Source organism: Salvelinus alpinus, chromosome 18, assembly GCF_045679555.1.
Source record: "Salvelinus alpinus chromosome 18, SLU_Salpinus.1, whole genome shotgun sequence".
Classification (NCBI taxonomy): Eukaryota; Metazoa; Chordata; class Actinopteri; order Salmoniformes; family Salmonidae; genus Salvelinus; species Salvelinus alpinus.
This window is the reverse complement of record NC_092103.1, coordinates 37,392,437-37,412,305: the sequence shown is the minus strand read 5'-3', so window position 1 is coordinate 37,412,305 and position 19,869 is coordinate 37,392,437. Positions and strand designations below refer to the sequence as shown.

At 45.6% G+C, this 19,869-nt stretch overlaps 1 protein-coding gene and 1 non-coding gene across 8 annotated transcripts in view; both read left to right on the top strand.

The window, feature by feature from the left end:
• Nucleotides 1-19,869, top strand: part of sptan1 (spectrin alpha, non-erythrocytic 1) — a 49,057-nt gene that overhangs the window by 4,679 nt on the left and 24,509 nt on the right. For 5 of the 7 annotated variants that reach the window (XM_071351200.1, XM_071351198.1, XM_071351195.1 and 2 more), the window contains exons 1-15: nucleotides 1,705-1,834; nucleotides 10,894-11,133; nucleotides 11,578-11,703; nucleotides 12,397-12,537; nucleotides 12,775-13,055; nucleotides 13,188-13,487; nucleotides 13,800-13,935; nucleotides 14,075-14,176; nucleotides 14,275-14,412; nucleotides 14,512-14,622; nucleotides 14,699-14,776; nucleotides 15,066-15,221; nucleotides 15,506-15,710; nucleotides 16,012-16,193; nucleotides 16,859-17,225. In XM_071351200.1, coding sequence (XP_071207301.1) covers nucleotides 1,814-1,834; nucleotides 10,894-11,133; nucleotides 11,578-11,703; nucleotides 12,397-12,537; nucleotides 12,775-13,055; nucleotides 13,188-13,487; nucleotides 13,800-13,935; nucleotides 14,075-14,176; nucleotides 14,275-14,412; nucleotides 14,512-14,622; nucleotides 14,699-14,776; nucleotides 15,066-15,221; nucleotides 15,506-15,710; nucleotides 16,012-16,193; nucleotides 16,859-17,225 — 2,584 coding nt within the window. In that variant the 5' untranslated portion in view covers nucleotides 1,705-1,813. Of the gene's footprint in view, nucleotides 1-1,704; nucleotides 1,835-10,893; nucleotides 11,134-11,577; nucleotides 11,704-12,396; nucleotides 12,538-12,774; nucleotides 13,056-13,187; nucleotides 13,488-13,799; nucleotides 13,936-14,074; nucleotides 14,177-14,274; nucleotides 14,413-14,511; nucleotides 14,623-14,698; nucleotides 14,777-15,065; nucleotides 15,222-15,505; nucleotides 15,711-16,011; nucleotides 16,194-16,858; nucleotides 17,226-19,869 lie in introns of those variants that run through there. The other 2 variants (XM_071351199.1, XM_071351197.1) reach the window with 2 other exon arrangements.
• On the top strand, nucleotides 16,618-16,751 carry LOC139544722 (small nucleolar RNA SNORA84). Its single transcript, XR_011668959.1, has one exon. It is a non-coding gene; the product is annotated as a small nucleolar RNA SNORA84 (small nucleolar RNA).

Genomic DNA, 19,869 nt, shown 5'->3' with positions numbered 1-19,869 from the left:
ATAGGGATATCCTCCTTTAAGTGGTGGGGTTGCTCTTTGCTGAAACAAAAACTCCAGTTTGTGTCTTTAAGTAAATTAAATGGGGTTTATACACTCATATTTCTTGACAACTCCTACTTAATCAAATAACTAATATTTTACAAAACATCTATACAATAGATGTAAGCAGTGGTACTGGTAAATCATTAAAGTTACCAGCATAGGACACCTGGTGACTATACATTAGAATTAGCTCATTATCATTACTGAAATTAAGGTTATAATTACCGAAACAGACCTTAAAGTTATTTGGTAATGAGAAATGTTTGTTAGTGAGGCCCTTGGCTCAATCTGCAAGTAATAGGAGACAGCCATTATGAGTCAGCAAACCATTGACCACATCACTAAAGCCCATTCATGCCTCCATGTTGGTAAGGTAATGGTTCTCGAGGTTTTCCCAATTTGACCTTTTTAGTCATTTCGGTAATGAGAAAGTCAAGTGTCATAAAGGGTGTGTTTGAAAACAAGATATACTTGAAGAAATTCAATTAACTTGTGCTTATCTAAGCACTACTCCTCTAGATGATGCATCATTGGTGAATACCATTTTATTTAAAAAAAAAAATATTGCAGTTTTTACAGCAACTTAGTGTTACGGTAATGAGAAACATGTCCTCAGACACTGTTTTTACATAATCAATATTATATTTGAATGTTAACTTCAACTAGTATACAATTTTAATGATTTATGCACAACCTAAAGCAAAATATTTTGTTTTATTCAAATAAGATACATTTATCTAAAGTAAAATAGTATAAAATGACCCAAGAATCTAATCTGGTCTCATTTCGGTAATGAGAATTTGGGGTTAAAATGTCTAATTCAGGCAAATGTAAAATGTATTTCAAATAAGACACTGTGCCATTAAACTAGGCATCTTCATTTTCAGAATGACAGTTGATTCTTGCAGATAGATGCATCATGGTTTTCAAACTCAATTTGCTACTGCCATGGTTAACTGGTTTCATGAGTATCTCCCACGTAGAACTACGTAGAAAACAATGATGCGTTTGCATAAAGTGTGTAGCAGCTTAATGCCATAGGAACTAGGCTAAGGAGCCTCTTATCTGGATGTCATGCGAATGCTGTTACCCTGACCATAGTGATCTATCAGGTTGCTGGCTGGCTGTCCTAACTCACCTCATACTTTGGGCATGCACACTTGACACAAAGCAAATAACAAACACTTTTGTAATGCTGCAACTGAATGAATATTCTTATTGCAACTGTATTTATCAATGTCAACAAGTCATGTTTGTTAAAAGCAATAGTTTGAATTCTCTTTTTGAATGGTTGGAAATAACCCATTGCTCTGACATGAAACTGTTGTGCATGTTGTTGCCTTTAGCCTGCGCAGGCACCTGTCATCATGTCCCAGTTTATTAAACCAAAACTGAAGGTAACTTGTGTCACCACTGTGTGTTAGTTTGCATGTTGTGTGCGTTGCTGCTATCGAAGGGTGTTCATTGAATGCATGGACATTTCTGGAATGCTGAGAGCAGCCAGGGAGAATGTTTGAGAGCAGGCCATGATGCTGCTGTTTTGCTGAATAGAGGAAGAGGGAGGGAAAGAGGCAGAGAGACGCAAAGGGCTGGGCGTTATCTTGGCCTGCTCCCCTCACGGCCTAGCCACTGCAGGGGCGATGCGTCTATCTGTGCTGCAGCGAGAGAACGAGTGAGAGAGAGAATAAGAGAGGCGTTCAGTTTCTCATTCTTCCTTTATCAGTTGAGCCTTTCATCTGGAGCCTAGACCGAAGTGACTGCTGCTGGCTTCATGGCCACCACCTCTCCTCAGGTACTGATTGCAGAGACAGTGTCGGAAAGAACAGGGCTCTGGATAAACAGCCCAGAATATCTTGATTTTCTCTTGATACACAACCAAAGTTGGTTTTACAGGTTAATGGTTAGCCCATGTCCCTTTATTTTTGAGAATTTAAGTTGTGAGTAAATGTTTATGGTTAACTGTGTTAGTCTAACTCTGGTCAGTTGATTTGGTTTTAGTTTATTTTTATGGTAATTTGTCACTGAATTCAGGCCTGCGTTTTCTGCATGCATTGTATGTTTGTGTAAGCAAATGTTTTTTGTCTTGACAGGACTTGGTTAATTTGGTAATTTGATTGGTTTTAACTGAATTCCATGGTAATTGAATCACTGAATTCAGGCCTACGTGTAGGCTACTGCATGCGTTGTCAGTGGATTTGTGTGGAGTCGTGTGCATGAAACTGAAGGTTTGTTGATTTTAACTGAGCTGGATTAAATTAATGTCACTGACCATTATTTATGAAAAAAAATACATGCAAGGGAATCATGTTTGCATTTGGCATGGATGTCAAATCCCCATGCCAGATGTCAAATCTCTTGACTTTGGCATTTCACTGTGTTGTTGACTGGGCGGCAGCCATTTTGATTTAATCCAGACGTGATTGTTTGGGTGATGTTCCAGAGAAGATTTGGGATTTGTATGACAGATTGAACGTTTTTTTATGTGAAAACGTATGAAAATAAGAGTAACAATGAAGCTGAATTCAATCTTTTGTCATGTAGCCTAATCACACTCTTGTACATATTGTTTTAATTCACAAACCAACCATCCACTGTTAACTTCTTCAGCTGCACTCAAATCTCCCCTGGGCATGCTACCGATCAGCTAGGAGTGGAGTGGGCTGTAAGGGGGGGGGTCAAGGTTCACTCTGAGGGAAGGGAACTGAAGCTACGCCTCTTCTCTTTGCACATGTATTTGGCATGTACTAAGTCTTCTGGGATCACCCTGCCGTTTCCTGTAAATTCCTCCGGTCTGCATTCGCCCAGTATGGCGTCATATAACTCCTCGCTAACTGATGTTACCATGGGAACCGTGAGGGGGCTGACTATGGCTGTGTTTACACAGGCAGCCCAATTCTTTTTTTCACTTACTGGTCTTTTGACCAATCAGATCAGCTCTGAAAAGATCAGATGTGTAAAGATCTGATATGATTGGTCAAAAGACCAATTATCTGTTTCCCACTGTCTCACCCTTTGGGAGTGATGATGGGCCTTCTCCTCAGTATAATAATTTCTTGTGCTCCGTCAAAACTAATGCATTTGTTTATGCCAGGAAGCGAGCGAAGACTTTGGTGCACTCAAATTAAATATCCAGCTACGAAGAGTAGCCTAGGCCTAATGCGTAGGCAATAATTCTAATGAAGCAAATCGATACCCCTCCCCTCTCCACCAACCCGTCCACCCACCCACCTTGTGTCGCATTCTCTCTCCGCAGAGCAATATCTCTGGATACTTGTGCAGCGATGGGAGCCACACAGGGATCTATAAATATCTCTGGCCTCCTCGAATGGAATCTGTGGCACGTCTTTATGAGAATGACCTGATTTTAAAATGGGGAGAGTGGGAATAGATGCACTTATGGTTTTCATCCTTTACTTCTAATCATGGACTGATTCAGAACTGGGACACCAGGTGAGTGCAATTAACTACCAGGTAGAAACAAAAACCAGAAGTGTTTTGGCCCTCCAGGACCGGAATTGGAACAGCCCTGTTAATATGCCTTCATGACAATGGCTAACTGTCTGAAAAGGTACTGTCACTACTGTGTGGCGATTACAAGTGGTTATTTCAGTGACAAAGACCTATTGCAGATAATGACGTGATGATATTTGCGTTCAAGTTGTTGTCTCATCAGGAATACCAAATTAATATTCAGTTAGAATATTGCTGATTCACTAAATTCCGTTAATCTATTGAAAATGTGAAATAGTTTGACATGACAGTTTGAGGTAAACACCCAAGTTGAATGCACCTTTGCTAAATGACTGAAGGGGAGAACAGAGGAAGGGAAGAATCTTTTAGAGAACCTTGAAACAGCCACATTTACATAACACTTCAAGTGTGCCGGTCCCGTGCATGAGTACTGACATAACGTCTTTCTTTCTCTAAAGATGTCTTATGTAGTTGGTACTGAAGTGGCAATTTAGCCTAGTTTCCTGCGTCCATATTTAACCCAACCACTTTCCGGGTATCTAGGCCTATAGTTAGTGTTTTTTTTCTGCATAGAAAAGTATTTGGGAAAATAGTTTTAGGGATGAAAAAAATAAAAAAATGTTTTTTAACTAAACGACTAAAACCAAATATAGTATGTAGGAATGATTATGGCACTTAAAAAATAATAATTTTGACAACTAGCAATCACCAAAATAAATGCTAGATTGTCAGGGAGAATAAAACATTCCCCAAATTATGCATTCAGGAGTATTTTTGTCATTGCATGAGGCCCCCATTTGATTTTATGTTTAAGTCACTCAGATGGCGTAAGCCATGGCAAAATGTGTAGAATTGCAGATTTTCTCTTAGCTCCATTGTAAAATGTGTAGATTTGCAGGAAACTAGCATAAATGTTTTAGCTAAGCCTAAAAGATTTCCGATATTTCGCGCGGCAGGTAGCCTAGTGGTTAGAGCGTTGGACTTGTAACCGAAAGGTTGCAAGATCGAATCTCCGAGCTGACAAGGTAAAAATCTGTCGTTCTGCCCCTGAACAAGGCAGTTAACCCACTGTTCCTAGGCCGTCATTGAAAATAAGAATTAACTGACTTGCCTAGTTAAAAAAGTAAAATTATTATAAAAAATAAAAAAATGATTTCTGGTTGTTGACTGTACCATTAGCCACACCCATGGCCACCCACCCGTCACCCCCACCACCTAAGTGCTATTTTGAACCAGAAAAAACCCCAGCAAGACCGTCCTTCATGTGGTCTCGCCACAACAACAGGATGTGGGTCCACCATCTCAATCCACAACCTTTGTCTCTGTGCAGTTGATAAGCAGGCCTAACCACTGTTAGGTATAAGTCCTAACCACCGTAGAGTTATTTAATTGCTGCTTGCTTACACGGTTGAGAAACCAGGTGGTTGGACTTTGACTATCCTATGTAATGCGGATGGAATTTGTGCATGGTGCTTCTGTCTCCTCCTCTTAGCACTAAAAATGAATGAGCCTGTTGGCGAGAGATCAAGGGTTACATAGACGGTGAGCCTCGAGGAAGCATTCAGCTCTGCTGTTTAGTAGTATGTGGGGGTGTGTGAGGTAGTTAGTGGATAAGTGGACGAGGGAGTGAAGGAGGGAAATAGTGTTAGAGAGAGGGGGCAGGAGATGGAGGAAATTGGTGTTATCTACCACTCACAGCGTCAGTCAAGCACTATCTCCTATTGCAGCTGCACTGTGCTAGGGGGTCTTCCGCGGGTCGAAGAAACAACATGTGCTATGACGTGGCCACTTCCTTCCCCAAATGTATTGTCGTCTGATAAATGCTACAGATTTGTTTTTCTGTAACGTAACCGTTTACACTGCCTTCAGAAAGTATTCCCACCCTTTGACTTTTTCCACATTTTGTTGTGTTACAGCCTGAATTTGAAATAGATTATTTGAGATTTTCTTTGTCACTGGCCTACACACAATACTCCATAATGTCAAAGTGGAATTACGTTTTTCAAAAATTGTACAAGTTAAATACAAATTTAAAGCTGAAATGTCAATAAATATTCAATTTTTTTGTTTTGACAAGCCTAAATAAGTTCAGGAGCAAAACATTGTCACATAAGTTGCATGGACTCACTCTGTGTGCAATAATAGTGTTTAACATGATTTTCTAACGGCTACCTAATTTCTGTACCCCACACATACAATTATATGTAAGGTCCCTGCAAATAGTCTGGGTAGCCATTTGATTAGAGGCGTCCTACCTGACACAGTTGCCGGAGACGATGGAAACCGCTCAGGGATTTTACCACGAGGCCAATGGTGACTTTAAAACATTTACAGAGTTGAATGGCTGTGAAAGGAGAAAACTGAGGATTCACCAACACCATTGTAGTTATTACTTCACAATACTAACCTAAATGAGAGTGAAAAGAATGAAGCCTATTCGGAATAAAAATATTCCAAAACATGCATCCTGTTTGCAACAAGGCACTAAAGTAATACTGCAAAAAATGTGGCAAAGTAATTCACTTTTTGTCCTGAATACAAAGTTATATTTGGGGCAAATCCAATACACCACATTACTGATTACTACTCTCCATATTTTCAAGCATAGGGGTGGCTGTATCATGTTATGGGTATGCTTGTAATCGTTAAGGAGTTTTTCAGGATTAAAAAGAAACGGAATGGAGCTATGCACAGGCATATCCTAGAGGAAAACCTGGTCCAGTCTGCTTTCCACCAGACACTGGGAGATGAATTCACCTTTCAGCAGGACAATAACCTAAAACACAAGGCCAAATCTACACTGGAGTTGCTTACCGGCCTGATTGGCCGAGTTACACTTTTGACTTAAATCTGCTTGATGGCACGACTTAAATTGTTTTCTAGCAATTTGACAGAGCTTGAAGAATTTTTAAAAGAATGGGCAAGTATTGTACAATCCAGGTGTGTAACACACTTAGAGACTTACCCAGAAAAATTCAGAGCTATATTCGCTGCCAAAGGTGATTCTAACATGTATTGACTCAGGTGTGTGAATATTTTCGTATTTCATTTTCAACACATTTGCAAACATTTCTAAAAACATGTTTTCACTCTATCTTTATGGAGTATCATATGTAGATGGGTGAGGAAAGATATATATTTAATCCATTTTGAATTCAGGCTGTTTATCAACAAATGTGGAATAAGTCAAGGGGTATACATGCTTTCGGAAGGCAGTGGGCTTGACACCTGGACTCTCCACACATTCAGTTGTCTCTAAACCACATGCCAACAGGGCAAACTCTTTACAAGGTCCGATGACTTCAAGTTCACACTGAAGTGACGATATCTCACACGGCTGTAAAATTCGCAGCATCACTCCAACAACGACTTTGGCACATTGTGTCTCAGAGCAGCAGTGTCTCCCAGGAGAGGGCGGTGTCCTGAAGACTAATGACCCAAAGGCTGTTTACTCATTTGTCCAGAGAGCTGTCCCTCAAACAGGCTAGTCAGAAACAGGCTAGTCAGAGTAGTGTGTGCCTTCATCCCCACAGGCAGATGTCAGAGCAGAACGGGGTTGCGGTCAGCTAAATCCTGGGATGATTTAAGCCCTTAGTGTATTAGGACTGGTGTAAGGGGACGGGGGAGGGGAAATTGTCTAGTATGATGCTTTTTACAGAAAATGGGCCAGTGTAGAAGCTACTAATTGTTTAAATGCTTTTTCATGATCTTGTCAGTTATTTCTGGCGTATCTCTTTCTTTTTATAGATTGATTTGTTTGATGGCAGAGTGGGCATATACTCATACAGTACATTTGGATAGTATATTGAAATTGAGCTCCAGTGCTTCCTGTTTTCATTGATCATGAGATGTTTCTACAACTTGATTGGAGTCCACCTGTGGTAAATTCAGTTGATTGGACATGATTTGGAAAGGCACACACCTGTCTATGTAAGGTCTCACAGTTGACAGTGCATGTCAGAGGAAAAACCAAGCCATGAGGTCGAAGGAATTGTCCGTAGAGCTCCGAGACAAGATTGTGTCGACGCACCGATCTGGGGAAGGGTACCTGCAGCAATGAAGGTCCCCAAGAACACAACAGCCTCCGTCATTCTTAAATGGAAGAAGTTTGGAACCACCAAGAGTCTACCTAGAGCTGGCCGCCCGGCCAAACTGAGCAATAGGGGGAGAAGGCATTTGGTCAGGGAGGTGACCAAGAACCCAATGGTCACTCTGACAGAGCTCCAGAGTTCCTCTGTGGAGATGGGAGAACTTTTCTAGAAGGACAATCATCTCTGCAGCACTCCACCAATCAGGCCTTTATGATAGTGTTCAGACGGAAGCCACTCCTCAGTAAAGGCACATAGCAGCCTGCTTAGATTTAGCCAAAAGGCACCTAAAGGACTCTCAGGCCTCGAGAAACAAGATTCTCTGGTCTGATGAATCCAAGATTGAACTCTGGCCTGAATGCCGAGTGTCATGTCTGGAGGAAACCTGGCACCATCCCGACGGTGAAGCATGGTGGTGGCGGCATCATGCTGTGGGGATGTTTTTCATTGGCAGGGACTGGGAGACTAGTCAGGAATGAAGGAAACATGAACGGAGCAAAGTACAGAAAGATCCTTGAGGAAAACCTGCTCCAGAGCGCTCAGGACCGTGGACTGGGGAGACTTCCAACAGGACAACGACCCTAAGCACACAGCCAAGACAACGCAGGAGTGGCTTTGGGACAGAGAAGAATGGGAGAAACTCCCCAAATACAGGTGTGCCAAGCTTGTTGCGTCATACCCAAGGCTGTAAACACGGCCACAAAGGTGCTTCAACAAAGTACTGAGTAGAGGGCCTGAATAGTTATGTAAATGTGATATTTCAGTTAATAAAAAATATAAAAAAATCTTTTTTTTCTTCTAAAAAGCAGTTTTTGCGTTTTCATTATGGGGTATTGTGTGTAGATTGATGAGGGGGGAAAACTATTTCATCCATGTTAGAATAAGGCTCTAATATAACAAAATGTGGAACAAGTCAAGGGGTCTGAATACTTTCCGAATGCACTGTATATGAGCTATATAGAACAATCTGCACTTTGACTGGACTCATGGCTCCTCAGTTTTTTTTTCTCTTTCTGGTGCCATCTCTTCAGTGGGTTATGGTTATGGTGTAGTTCAGTGGTTCCCAAACTCTTTCATTTACTGTACCTCCAACTGAATTTTGCTCTGAATTACCCCTTCATGTATATCTTCTCAAGTACACCCTGTGGAAAGGCCAAGTACCCCCTGGTTGGAAGCCACTGGTGTAGGAAGATGTTTGGGGAAGAATTGAACCAGGCAACAAACTGGTCTGTTGATTGTTGAGGAGACCCAGCCAGCCCAGCGGCCCCTCTGTGGACCAGACCAAGCAGTGTCTCCTGGATCTGCTGAATGTCACCACACTGCTGACACCACTAATCCTACTGTCAGAGATGGACCATTTCACTCTCTCTCTCCCTCTGTCCATCTCTCTCCACCCCTCTTTCTCGCTGTCTGAATGGGAGCTGCACTGGCTGTGTTTTAACAGTGGGCCTCTTTCATGAGGTCTAGTACTACCCCCACCCCCACCCCCCGGGGCAGACTGTTGGACTGTCAGCAATTTTATTTTATTTCTATATGGTCCTCTTTGCTCATGGGGTTCACTGTCCTTGGGTTGGCCGGGTAAATCAATGTTCTGTCCCTCCTTACTGAAATAAATTACTCAGTTAAGCACACTGAATTCTGTTCATAGTCGCCATATCACATTTTGATCTTATCCATGTCTATTGTGAGACACCTTGTCTGCACCTTTCTTTCTGGAACAATGGTTAGTCCATTTATTTCTGTCAAGAAGGTTATGATTGTATGAAGGGTATGAGATGGTTTATTGGAACTGGATGACAACCATGCACAAACAGTCCTGACCTGAGATGAAGGATGCTGTGTGTTTTCTCCCCCTGGTGTTCAGCTGGACTGGCCTCTCTCCACCAGGGCCTGGTCTGGTGTATCAGAGGTCACAGGGACCTGATAGGCCACAGTTTAGGTCACACCACCCTGAGAAAAGACTCCAGATGTAGGCCTAAGCATTGGGAAAGACCAGCCACGGACAATTTAGCAATCCCCCCCACAATGGTTGGCAGGTAGGCTGAGACTACACCCATGTGCTAAAATCCTACAATCTCACGGAAGCCATTTGGAGGCTGCCTCACATTTAGTTGTGTATTCATCAATGATTGAAAAAGACAAACTTGCCATCTTAAATGCACTTTATGCTGCTACAGTTCACTGTCACATCAGCTTCAAAGTTGCCATGTTGAATGTTGGTAATTCAATTTATGGTCTAGGAGCCTAGATTCTCTCGCCCTCCCAGGCCCCCTGCCACTCCAGAAATGACACCAAATGTTTAGCTCACATTCCTCGTTGTACAGAGAGACTAGTAGTATATGAAAGGAAGCACCCTGGGTATGCCTGCCTGGCAGAGACTGCGTTACAGTCACTACCAGGGTGTGGTCCTCTGACAGCCCCACTATCCAGGCTGGGGACTAGAATACAGGGTGGGTGACTGTGATCCTGTCTGGTTACCTCGCCCTACTCTTCCCTCTCCCTACTGGCCTCCACTCCCCCGGTGTATGGTGGGATGGTATATAGGCTGGGTGAAGAGGGGGGCTTAGGGCCAGTGCGTGTTAGGAGGGCTGACAGCAGCAGTCCAATTGTGAAGTGAGGTCTGGTTACTGTTTGTTCAGAGCTGTGTGGAATTTCCGCCTCCACTCCCTTTTTTCATTCTCGTGTTCTCAGCTGCTGCTGGCCCCACGGCGAGTCAGCTGGACTGGAGAGGAGCTGGCTACTTATTTCACTGTGGAGTTTTTGTCCTTTCATAGCAATAGTCAGCCTTGTCTCGTTGTATTCTATAAAGTTGTGTGTCTTCCGTGACTTTTCCTCTAAAAAACGTTTTTTGCGTGGTGAGTAGAGATCCATGAAGAGCTGCACTGTGTTCAAATGTCCCCAGGGAAAGAGAACGTGGAAAAGAAAGAATGGCACTTCGTGACATTCTGGAAGTTCTCCACAGCTATTCAGTTTCTGAGAGCTTTTGTGTTTTAAAGGCCTAAAGAAGCAGAGATTAGAGAAATTGGATGACGGCCAAGTAGAAATGTTTGATGCGATGCTAGCGTTGCCATAGCAGGCTCAGTTGGACCGTTATTTCTATACTATTCAAAGGGATGGACATAGCAGCCATCTTGTTCATACACATACATTTGTCAAGATGGCTGACGACATTCTAATCCACTCATCTCAATTGTAGTAACTATTAATGCTAACAACTAGAAAGCAGAATCGTTTTGTTGCAAGTGGTAAGAAGTGTTAATGATTACCTCCCCCATTGTATTTCTCTTGTCAGAGAATGGATACCAGTGGGGTGAAAGTGCTGGAGTCTGCTGATGACATCCAGGAGCGCCGGCAGCAGGTGTTGGACCGCTACCGGCGCTTCAAGGAGCTTTCGGGTGTGCGACGGCAGAAGCTGGAGGACTCGTACCGCTTCCAGTTCTTCCGCCGCGATGCTGACGAGCTGGAGAAGTGGATCCAGGAGAAGCTGCAGATCGCCTCTGATGAGAACTACAAGGACCCTACCAACCTCCAGGTCAGTCTGCCTTGTCCATATGTCTGTCAGCATCCGGAATAACAGTACCTACCTATCGCACATCATGGGTTTTAGTGCACATCATGGGTTTTAGTGCACAAGGATGCATTTCAACAGCTCCAGGTAGATTTAGGATCAGCCTGTCCAGTTGTCATTTTAGTCTATTGGAATTTGGGTGGTGTTGTACTGTAACCTGGGCTTTGACAAAATGAATGGTAACATCCTGATTCCATTTTATTGTCACCTTTATTACAGTATGCACAAGCCACTTTTTGTGAATTGACTGACTTGTAGCATTTCCAGTGGCCATTCAAAATGAAACCGCAAGGGCATAAAACTCACATAGAATGATCAGTACATCATGATCCGTGACCCTTCGCCAGGTATGTCTCTCCTTTCCACTGTAGTCTTTGCCATGCTAACATGCCTCCTCTCCCCCCACAGGGCAAGCTCCAGAAACATCAGGCCTTCGAGGCAGAGGTGCAGGCCAACGCTGGAGCCATCATTAAGCTAGACGAGACTGGCAACCTTATGATCTCCGAAGGCCACTTTGCCTCCGAAACCATCCGCGTAAGAGACAAAGACACACACCCACACAGTCCGCTGAGCTATGTGCCTGACCAAGATAGATCTACACAATCCACCCTTTTTAACCCCGATCATGTCTGGTTCAGTCCTTCACGCCCTACCGGACTTCCCAGAGACCCATAGTTTCAAGTTTCAATATGGCTGACTATATAAAAGTAGGTGCTTGGGTGATGTGGACCTCCTGGCTCTTGTGTTTCTCTCTCTTTTAGGTTCCACTCCCTTTTAATTCTTTCAGATCCATTCTGTTTGCTGTGTGGTTATGACCTATATAATAAGACTATGAGAAGTGCATGATGTGTGTGTGCCTATTTTCTATTGATATGCACTTATCTTGGTCTCAAACTACAGCGTCAGCAAGTACTGGACTCAAAGTACTGGAACCATAACCTGTGTCTCAGATTAGGAGTGCTGATTCGGGATCAGTTTTAACTTTTGGATCTTAATGGACAAGATCACATGGATGAGGGGAGCTGGTCCTAGGTCACCACACCTACTCTGAGATACTTTGTGAATATGGGCCCTAATTTCTCTTTTTAGATCGTAATGAATAACGTTGTATGGACCGAGGGGACCTGATCCCAGATCAGCACTCCAACTCTGAGAGACTGAATATGGGCCCTAGTCTTGAATCAGTTTCCATCACCCTGTGTAAATTGTCTCCCTTTCTGCTTTTAGACTCGTCTGGAGGAGCTTCACCGTCTTTGGGACCTGCTGCTGCAGAAGACCAAGGAGAAGGGTGTCCGTCTGCTGCAGGCCCAGAAGCTGGTGCAGTACCTGCGCGAGTGTGAGGATGCCCTGGACTGGATCAGTGACAAGGTCAGTGTCTCAACCTGAAGTCACACACATCCTCTATATCTACTGGAGGCCATGGCCTAAAGCATGTCTATGGAACTCTAATAGACAACATGACCTTACCCTAAATCATATCCAACAGGAGACCATTGCCATAGGACCTTATTGACAACCTATCCTAACATTAGCCTCCCTAAACCATGTCTGCAGGGCCCTACTATGTAACCGATCCTAAATCTTACCAAAACCTGTGTCTAACAGGAGGCCATGGCCACCTCGGAGGAGCTGGGCCAGGACCTGGAGCACGTAGAGGTGCTCCAGAAGAAGTTTGAGGAGTTCCAGACGGACCTGGCAGCCCACGAGGAGCGTGTGAACGAGGTGAACCAGCTGGCGGGCAAGTTGAGCCAGGAGTCCCACCCCGAGGCGGAGCTCATCGTTCGCAAGCAGGAGGAGGTGAACGCCGCCTGGCAGAGGCTCAAGGGCCTGGCGCAGCAGAGGCAGGGCAGGCTGTTCGGAGCCGCCGAGGTGCAGAGATTTAACAGGTATGCCCAGGACAGGCTGGGGGTGTGTTTTCTTTTGGAGTGTGTGTGTGTGATGGGGAAGCCACAAGACAACTGAGAGGATCAAGACATTTAGATTTTCTGTTCCGACTGAGAGTGTTATGTGGCCTGCAGGGATGTGGACGAGACCATTAGCTGGATCAAGGAGAAGGAGCAGCTCATGGCATCCGATGACTTTGGCCGGGACCTGGCCAGCGTTCAGGCTCTGCTGCGCAAGCATGAGGGCCTGGAGAGAGACCTGGCTGCCCTCGAGGACAAGGTCAACACTCTGGGCGGAGAGGCTGAACGTCTGCAGCAGACACACCCCCAGAACGCCTCCCAGATCCACCTGAAGAGGGATGAGCTCATCACCAACTGGGAGCAGATCCGCACGCTGGCCGCCGAGCGCCACGCCCGCCTCAACGACTCCTACAGGTGGGTACCGGTAAAACCCTGGCCGCCCTAACAGCGAACACACTAACTTTACTGGATCAGTACCGTATTGTTACTATGTCAGTACTGTAACTTTGCAGTGTCCCTACTGTAACCTTACTTGGTCAGTACTGTAACTTTGCAGTGTCACTACTGTAACTTTACTGGGTTAGTACTGTAACACCACTGCGCTCAACACACAGCGACTACCCAATAGCATGGTCAAACAAAACATTTATCAGCCATTTGAGCCCAGTTTAGTTGAAAGTATGCAGAACCCTATCTTCTGACTGACTGTCTGTATGTGTTTTGCAGGCTGCAGCGCTACACTTCAGACTTCCGTGACCTGACCAGCTGGGTGACGGAGATGAAGGCCCTGATCAACGCTGATGAGCTGGCCAACGACGTGGCTGGAGCTGAGGCTCTCCTCGACCGCCACCAGGAACACAAGGTACAGGAAAACTGATCCTAATAATAATTTTAATATAATTGCAGTTGTTAAGTACTATATATTTTCTCAGATCTTCAATCAGTGATGCTAGTTTTTCCTGCAATGTTGCTGACGTTTACTGTGTGTGTGTGGTCCTTAGGGTGAGATTGACGCCCATGAGGACAGCTTCAAAGCCACGGACGAGGCCGGCCAGGCTCTGCTCAACACTGGACACTACGCCTCAGAGGAGGTCAAGGAGAAGGTATGGCTATCTGTCTCTTTATCCTTGGTTTGGAATTCAAGCTTTTACATGGACCTGTGGACAGATTAATTGAACCCCATCCGTGTATGTGTGTGTAGCTGGGTGTACTGACTGAGGAGAAGGAGTCTCTGCTGGAGCTGTGGGAGGTGCGCAGGCAGCAGTACGAGCAGTGCATGGACCTGCAACTCTTCTACAGGGACACGGAGCAGGTCGACAACTGGATGAGCAAGCAAGAGGTATCGCCATCCACACACAATATCATGCTCACTTAATTACACTTAAATTATTATTCTCCAAAAATGTTTGGGTGTGAAGTAATTCTTGTGTTCTTGCAGGCGTTCCTTCTGAACGAGGATCTTGGTGACTCTCTGGACAGCGTGGAGGCCCTGCTGAAGAAACACGAGGACTTTGAGAAGTCCCTCAGCGCCCAGGAGGAGAAGATCACTGTGAGTACATAACAGTAACCTCTAGGATCAGCTTTTCCTCCTCAAATGTTACGCCTAATCTCTAACCTCTCTCCAGGCCCTGGATGAATTTGCCACCAAACTGATCCAGAACAACCACTACGCCAAGGAGGATGTGGCCACTCGTAGAGATGCTGTAAGTAGAATACGATGATCAGGACCGGAATGTGTCCTATGTTTGTAGCACTTTGCTAAATGACTAAAATGTCAAATAGAGAGTACAGACTCTCTTATCCAGAGCAATTAGGGTTAAGTGCCTTGCTCAAGTGCACATCGACAGATTTTTCACCTAGTCGGCTTGGGGATTCGAACCAGCAACCTTACGGTTACTGGCTCAACACTCTGAATCACTAGGCTACCTGCTGCCCTATATCTGCTTATACCATATCCTGGGTGTTGTGTATAAAATCTCACCCACCCTTCAGCTGCTGAGCCGCCGTAACGCCCTGCATGAGCGTGCCCAGTCCCGCCGCGCCGCCCTGGAGGACTCCTTCCACTTGCAGCAGTTCTCCCGCGACTCGGACGAGCTCAAGAGCTGGATCAATGAGAAGATGAAGACGGCCACCGACGAAGCCTACAAGGTATCAATGTTTCTCAGTTAGCTACTTTAGCTAGCTATTTTATAGTGATGTACTTTAGCTAGTTAGTTATCTACTTTATAGTAGTATACTTTAGCTAGTTAGCTACTTAGTACTTTATAATGGGGTTTCAATACTCAACGTGGCTTTCTCCTAGACTGCAGTGTGATCCTATTAGGCTGCAATACCACTGTGAACCACACAGTTCCTTATTCCCAGTAATATGGCCTAATACTTATAACAACCCCTTCCTTTCACTATCTCTCTGCTCTTTCTGTTCTCCCCAGGATCCGTCCAACTTGCAGGGCAAGGTCCAGAAGCACCAGGCCTTCGAGGCGGAGCTGTCAGCCAACCAGAGCCGCATCGACGCGCTGCAGAAGTCTGGACAGGAGCTCCTGGACGGAAAGCACTACGCCGCAGACGAAGTGTCGGTCCGCATGGACGAGGTCAGCTCCCAGTGGAAGAAGCTGCTGGAGGCCACTGAGCTCAAAGGTGAGATGAGTGTGAGTGAGGCTGTTATTATTATGGCGACCACCATTTTGAGTTTGCCTCCAGTGGAGGAAATATAAAATGGCGGCGACGCTAGCTACTCTGTAGAGTAGCGCTGCAAAAAGGTGCATTTATGTTTTAAGCTAGTTTTTAGTCACTACACTAGGTTTCATTTAAGAGCCCCAAGATCTGAAACCAAACCTACAAATTTAGAACTGCCCTTCCTTCAATACCTACATCCAACTTAATTGAATCCACCCTGAAACCGCTCCTCACCACCCTCTCCTCTCTCCCCTCCCCCCAGGCATCAAGCTGCGTGAGGCTAACCAGCAGCAGCAGTTCAACAGGAATGTGGAGGACATTGAGCTGTGGCTTTACGAGGTGGAGGGCCACCTGGCCTCCGATGACTACGGCAAGGACCTGACCAGCGTCCAGAACCTGCAGAAGAAACATGCCCTGCTGGAGGCCGATGTGGCCGCACACCAGGTAATGATTTACTGTCATTTATAAACTGGGTGGTTCGAGCCCTGAATGCTGATTGGCTGACAGCCGTGGTATATCAGACCGTATACCACAAGTATGACAAAACATTTTATTTTACGTTGGTAACCAGTTTATAATAGCAATAAGGCACCTCGGGGTTTGTGGTATATGGCCAATATACCACGGCTAAGGACTGTGTCCAGGCACTCCGCAATGCGTCTTGCATAAAAACAGCCCTTAGCCGTGGTATATTGGCCATATACCACACAGCCTCGTGCCTTATTGCTTAAATCACCGCCGGGTAACTGACTGACTGCCATCACTAGATGTTTTCAGAACCAAAAAGTAAACTACTAACAGACACTGTTGCATTTACCTCTGGGAGCAGCTAGTGCGTTTCTACTCTAATTATAAGAAACCCGTCCATGCCTTGTAGTTCCTAGAAAAAGCTGGACTGTGCTGATCTATAGGTTTTTGATTGACTGGCAAATATATACTCTGTGATTTTATGCATGAGAGTTGCCACTCCAAGTACTTCATAGCCCAGTTGCAGAGACATTATTATGGTCTACAATATTCAGGCATTCAAATATTTGTGTCGACTACTGTCTGTCAGTGACTGACTTACTGCCAACACTTAACTGACCGACTCTCTCTCCCCTCTCTAGGACCGCATTGACGGCATCACCATCCAGGCGCGTCAGTTCCAGGAGGCGGGCCACTTTGACGCTGACAACATCAAGCGCAAGCAGGAGGCCCTGATGGCGCGCTACGACGCCCTTCGCGACCCTATGGCTGCTCGCAAGCAGAAGCTATCAGACTCGCTGCGGCTGCAGCAGCTCTTCAGAGATGTGGAGGACGAGGAGACCTGGATCCGGGAGAAGGAGCCCATCGCCGCCTCCACCAACCGGGGCAAAGACTTGATTGGCGTTCAGAACTTGCTGAAGAAGCACCAGGCCCTGCAAGCGGAGATCGCCGGCCACGAACCCCGCATCAAGGCTGTCACCCAGAAGGGAGAGGCCATGGTGGAGGAAGGTAAGCCGGCTCTTACTAACATGCATACTGCCACCTTTTTCAACTGTTCACCTGTTGACTATCTAGCAGGTTGGGTCAATTCCATTTAAATTCAACACATTGACTCTAGTACTCGCGCTGCTAAAACACGATCACTGCTACTCGCCCTTCCAGGATGGCTACAAGGCCCTCCCCCGCCCTCCCTTCAGCAAATCAGATCACGACTCCATTTTGCTCCTCCCTTCCTATAGGCAGAAACTCAAACACGAAGTACCCGTGCTAAGGTCTATTCAATGCTGGTCTGTCCAATCGGAATCCATGCTTCAAGATTGTTTTGATCACGCGGACTGGGATATGTTCCGGGTAGCCTCCGAGAATAACATTGATATATACACAGACATGGTGACTGAGTTCTTCAGGAAGTGTATAGGCGATGTTGTTCTGACTGTGACTATTAAAACCTACTCAAACCAGAAACCGTGGATACACGGCAGCATTCGCGCAAAACTGAAAGCGTGAACCACTGGGAATCTGGTCGAATACAAACAGTGTAGTTATTTCCTCCGTAAGGCAATCAAATAGGCAAAACGTCAGTACAGAGACAAAGTGGAGTCGCAATTCAACGGCTCCGACACAAGATGTATGTTGCAGGGTCTACAGACGGTCACGGATTACAAATGAAAAACAGCCCACGTCCCGGACATGATGTCTTGCTCCCAGACAAGCTAAACACCTTCGCCCGCTTTGAGGATAACACAGTGCCACCAACGCGGCCTGCTATCAAGGAATGTGGGCTCTCGTTCTCCGTGGCCGACGTGAGTGAGACATTTAAGCGTGTTAACCCTCGCAAGGCTGCCGGCCCAGACGGCATCCCAAGCCGCGTCCTCAGAGCATGCGCAGACCAGCAGGTTGGAGTGTTTACGGACATATTCAATCTCTCCCTATCTGTCGGCTGTCGCCACTTGCTTCAAGAAATCCACCATTGTTCCTGTACCCAAGAAAGCAAAGGTAACTGAACTCAATGATTATCGCCCTGTAGCACTCACTTCTGTCATCATGAAGTGCTTTGAGAGGCTAGTTAAGGATCAAATCACCTTTACCTTACCTGACACCAGACCCACTTAAATTTGCATACCGCCCCAATAGATCCATAGACGATGCAATCGCCTTCGCATTGCACACTGTCCTATCCCATCTGGACAAGAGGAATACCTATGCATTGACTATAGCTCAGCCTTTAACACCATAGTACCCTCCAAGCTCATCATTAAGCTTGGGGCCCTGGGTCTGAACCCCTCCCTGTGCAACTGGGTCCTGGACTTCCTGACGGGCAGCCCCCCAGGTGGTGAAGGTAGGAAACAACACCTCCACTTTGTTGATCCTCAACACTGGGGCCCCACAAGGGTGTGTGATCAGCCCCCTCCTGTACTCCCTGTTCACCCTTGACTGAGTGGCCACGCACGCCTCCAACTCAATCATCAAGTTTGCAGATAACACAACAATAGTAGACCTGATTACCAATGTTAGCAACTGATGTTATTCTTCAATAACACAAACTCCAAAGCAAATCATGGGGAGAAAAATAGGTTTATTCAGAGAGGACAAATCAAGATGTTATGCTGGGAGGTAGGTAGATGTTCAGTCTCCCGTCCTCAGCTTTTCCCCACTGAACAAAGGAACAGGATGCCATTTATAACTCCCCCCACCCTAGCTTGGGGTTGACCATCAGAAGTTCTTGCAATACAACTTGGCCAATGGCCAAATAACAAGTATCCTGCCCCCGACTCAATATACATACCAATGAAAACGTGGCACAGGTAGCACACGTCGCTCTGAGTTCAGGAGTGACATTCCACAGATTCTGAACAGATGTTGAATTGAACTCCTATTTACAATTCCCTAATGACCATTAATACTCTAGTTTTTAGTCCTCTCACCCTCTGCGTTGTGTATTTATCTTCAACATATTCCTACACCAACAATGACAAGACAGCCCACAGGAAGGAGGTGAGTGTCCTGGCAGAGTAGTGCCAGGAAAATAACATCTCCCTCAACGTCAAAAAAACAAAGGAGCTGATCGTGGACTTCAGGAAACAGCAGAGGGAGCACGCCCCTATCCACATTGACGAGACCGCACTGGAGAAGATGGAAAGCTTCAAGTTCCTCGGCATACACATCAAAAACAATATGAAATTTTCCACCCACACAGACAGTATGGTGAAGAAGGCGCAACAGAGCCTCTTCAACCTCAGGGGGCTGAAGAAATTCAGCTTGACCCCTAAGACCCTCAAACCTTTACAGATGCTCAGTTGAGAGCATCCTGTGATCCTTATAGACGGTAGGCAATTAAGGTCACAGTTATAAAAACGTAGGACACTAAAGAGGCCTTTCTAATGACTCTGAAAAACACCAAAAGAATGATGCCCAGGGTCCCTGCTCATCTGCGTGAACGTGCCTTAGGCATGCTGCAAGGGAGCATGAGGACTGCAGATGTGGCCAGGGCAATAAATTGCAATGTCCGTACTGTGAGACGCCTAAGACAGCGCTACAGGGAGACAGGACGGACAGCTGATCGTCCTTGCAGTGGCAGACTACGTGTGACAACACCTGCACAGGATCGGTACATCTGAACATCACACTTGCGGGACTGGTACAGGATGGCAAC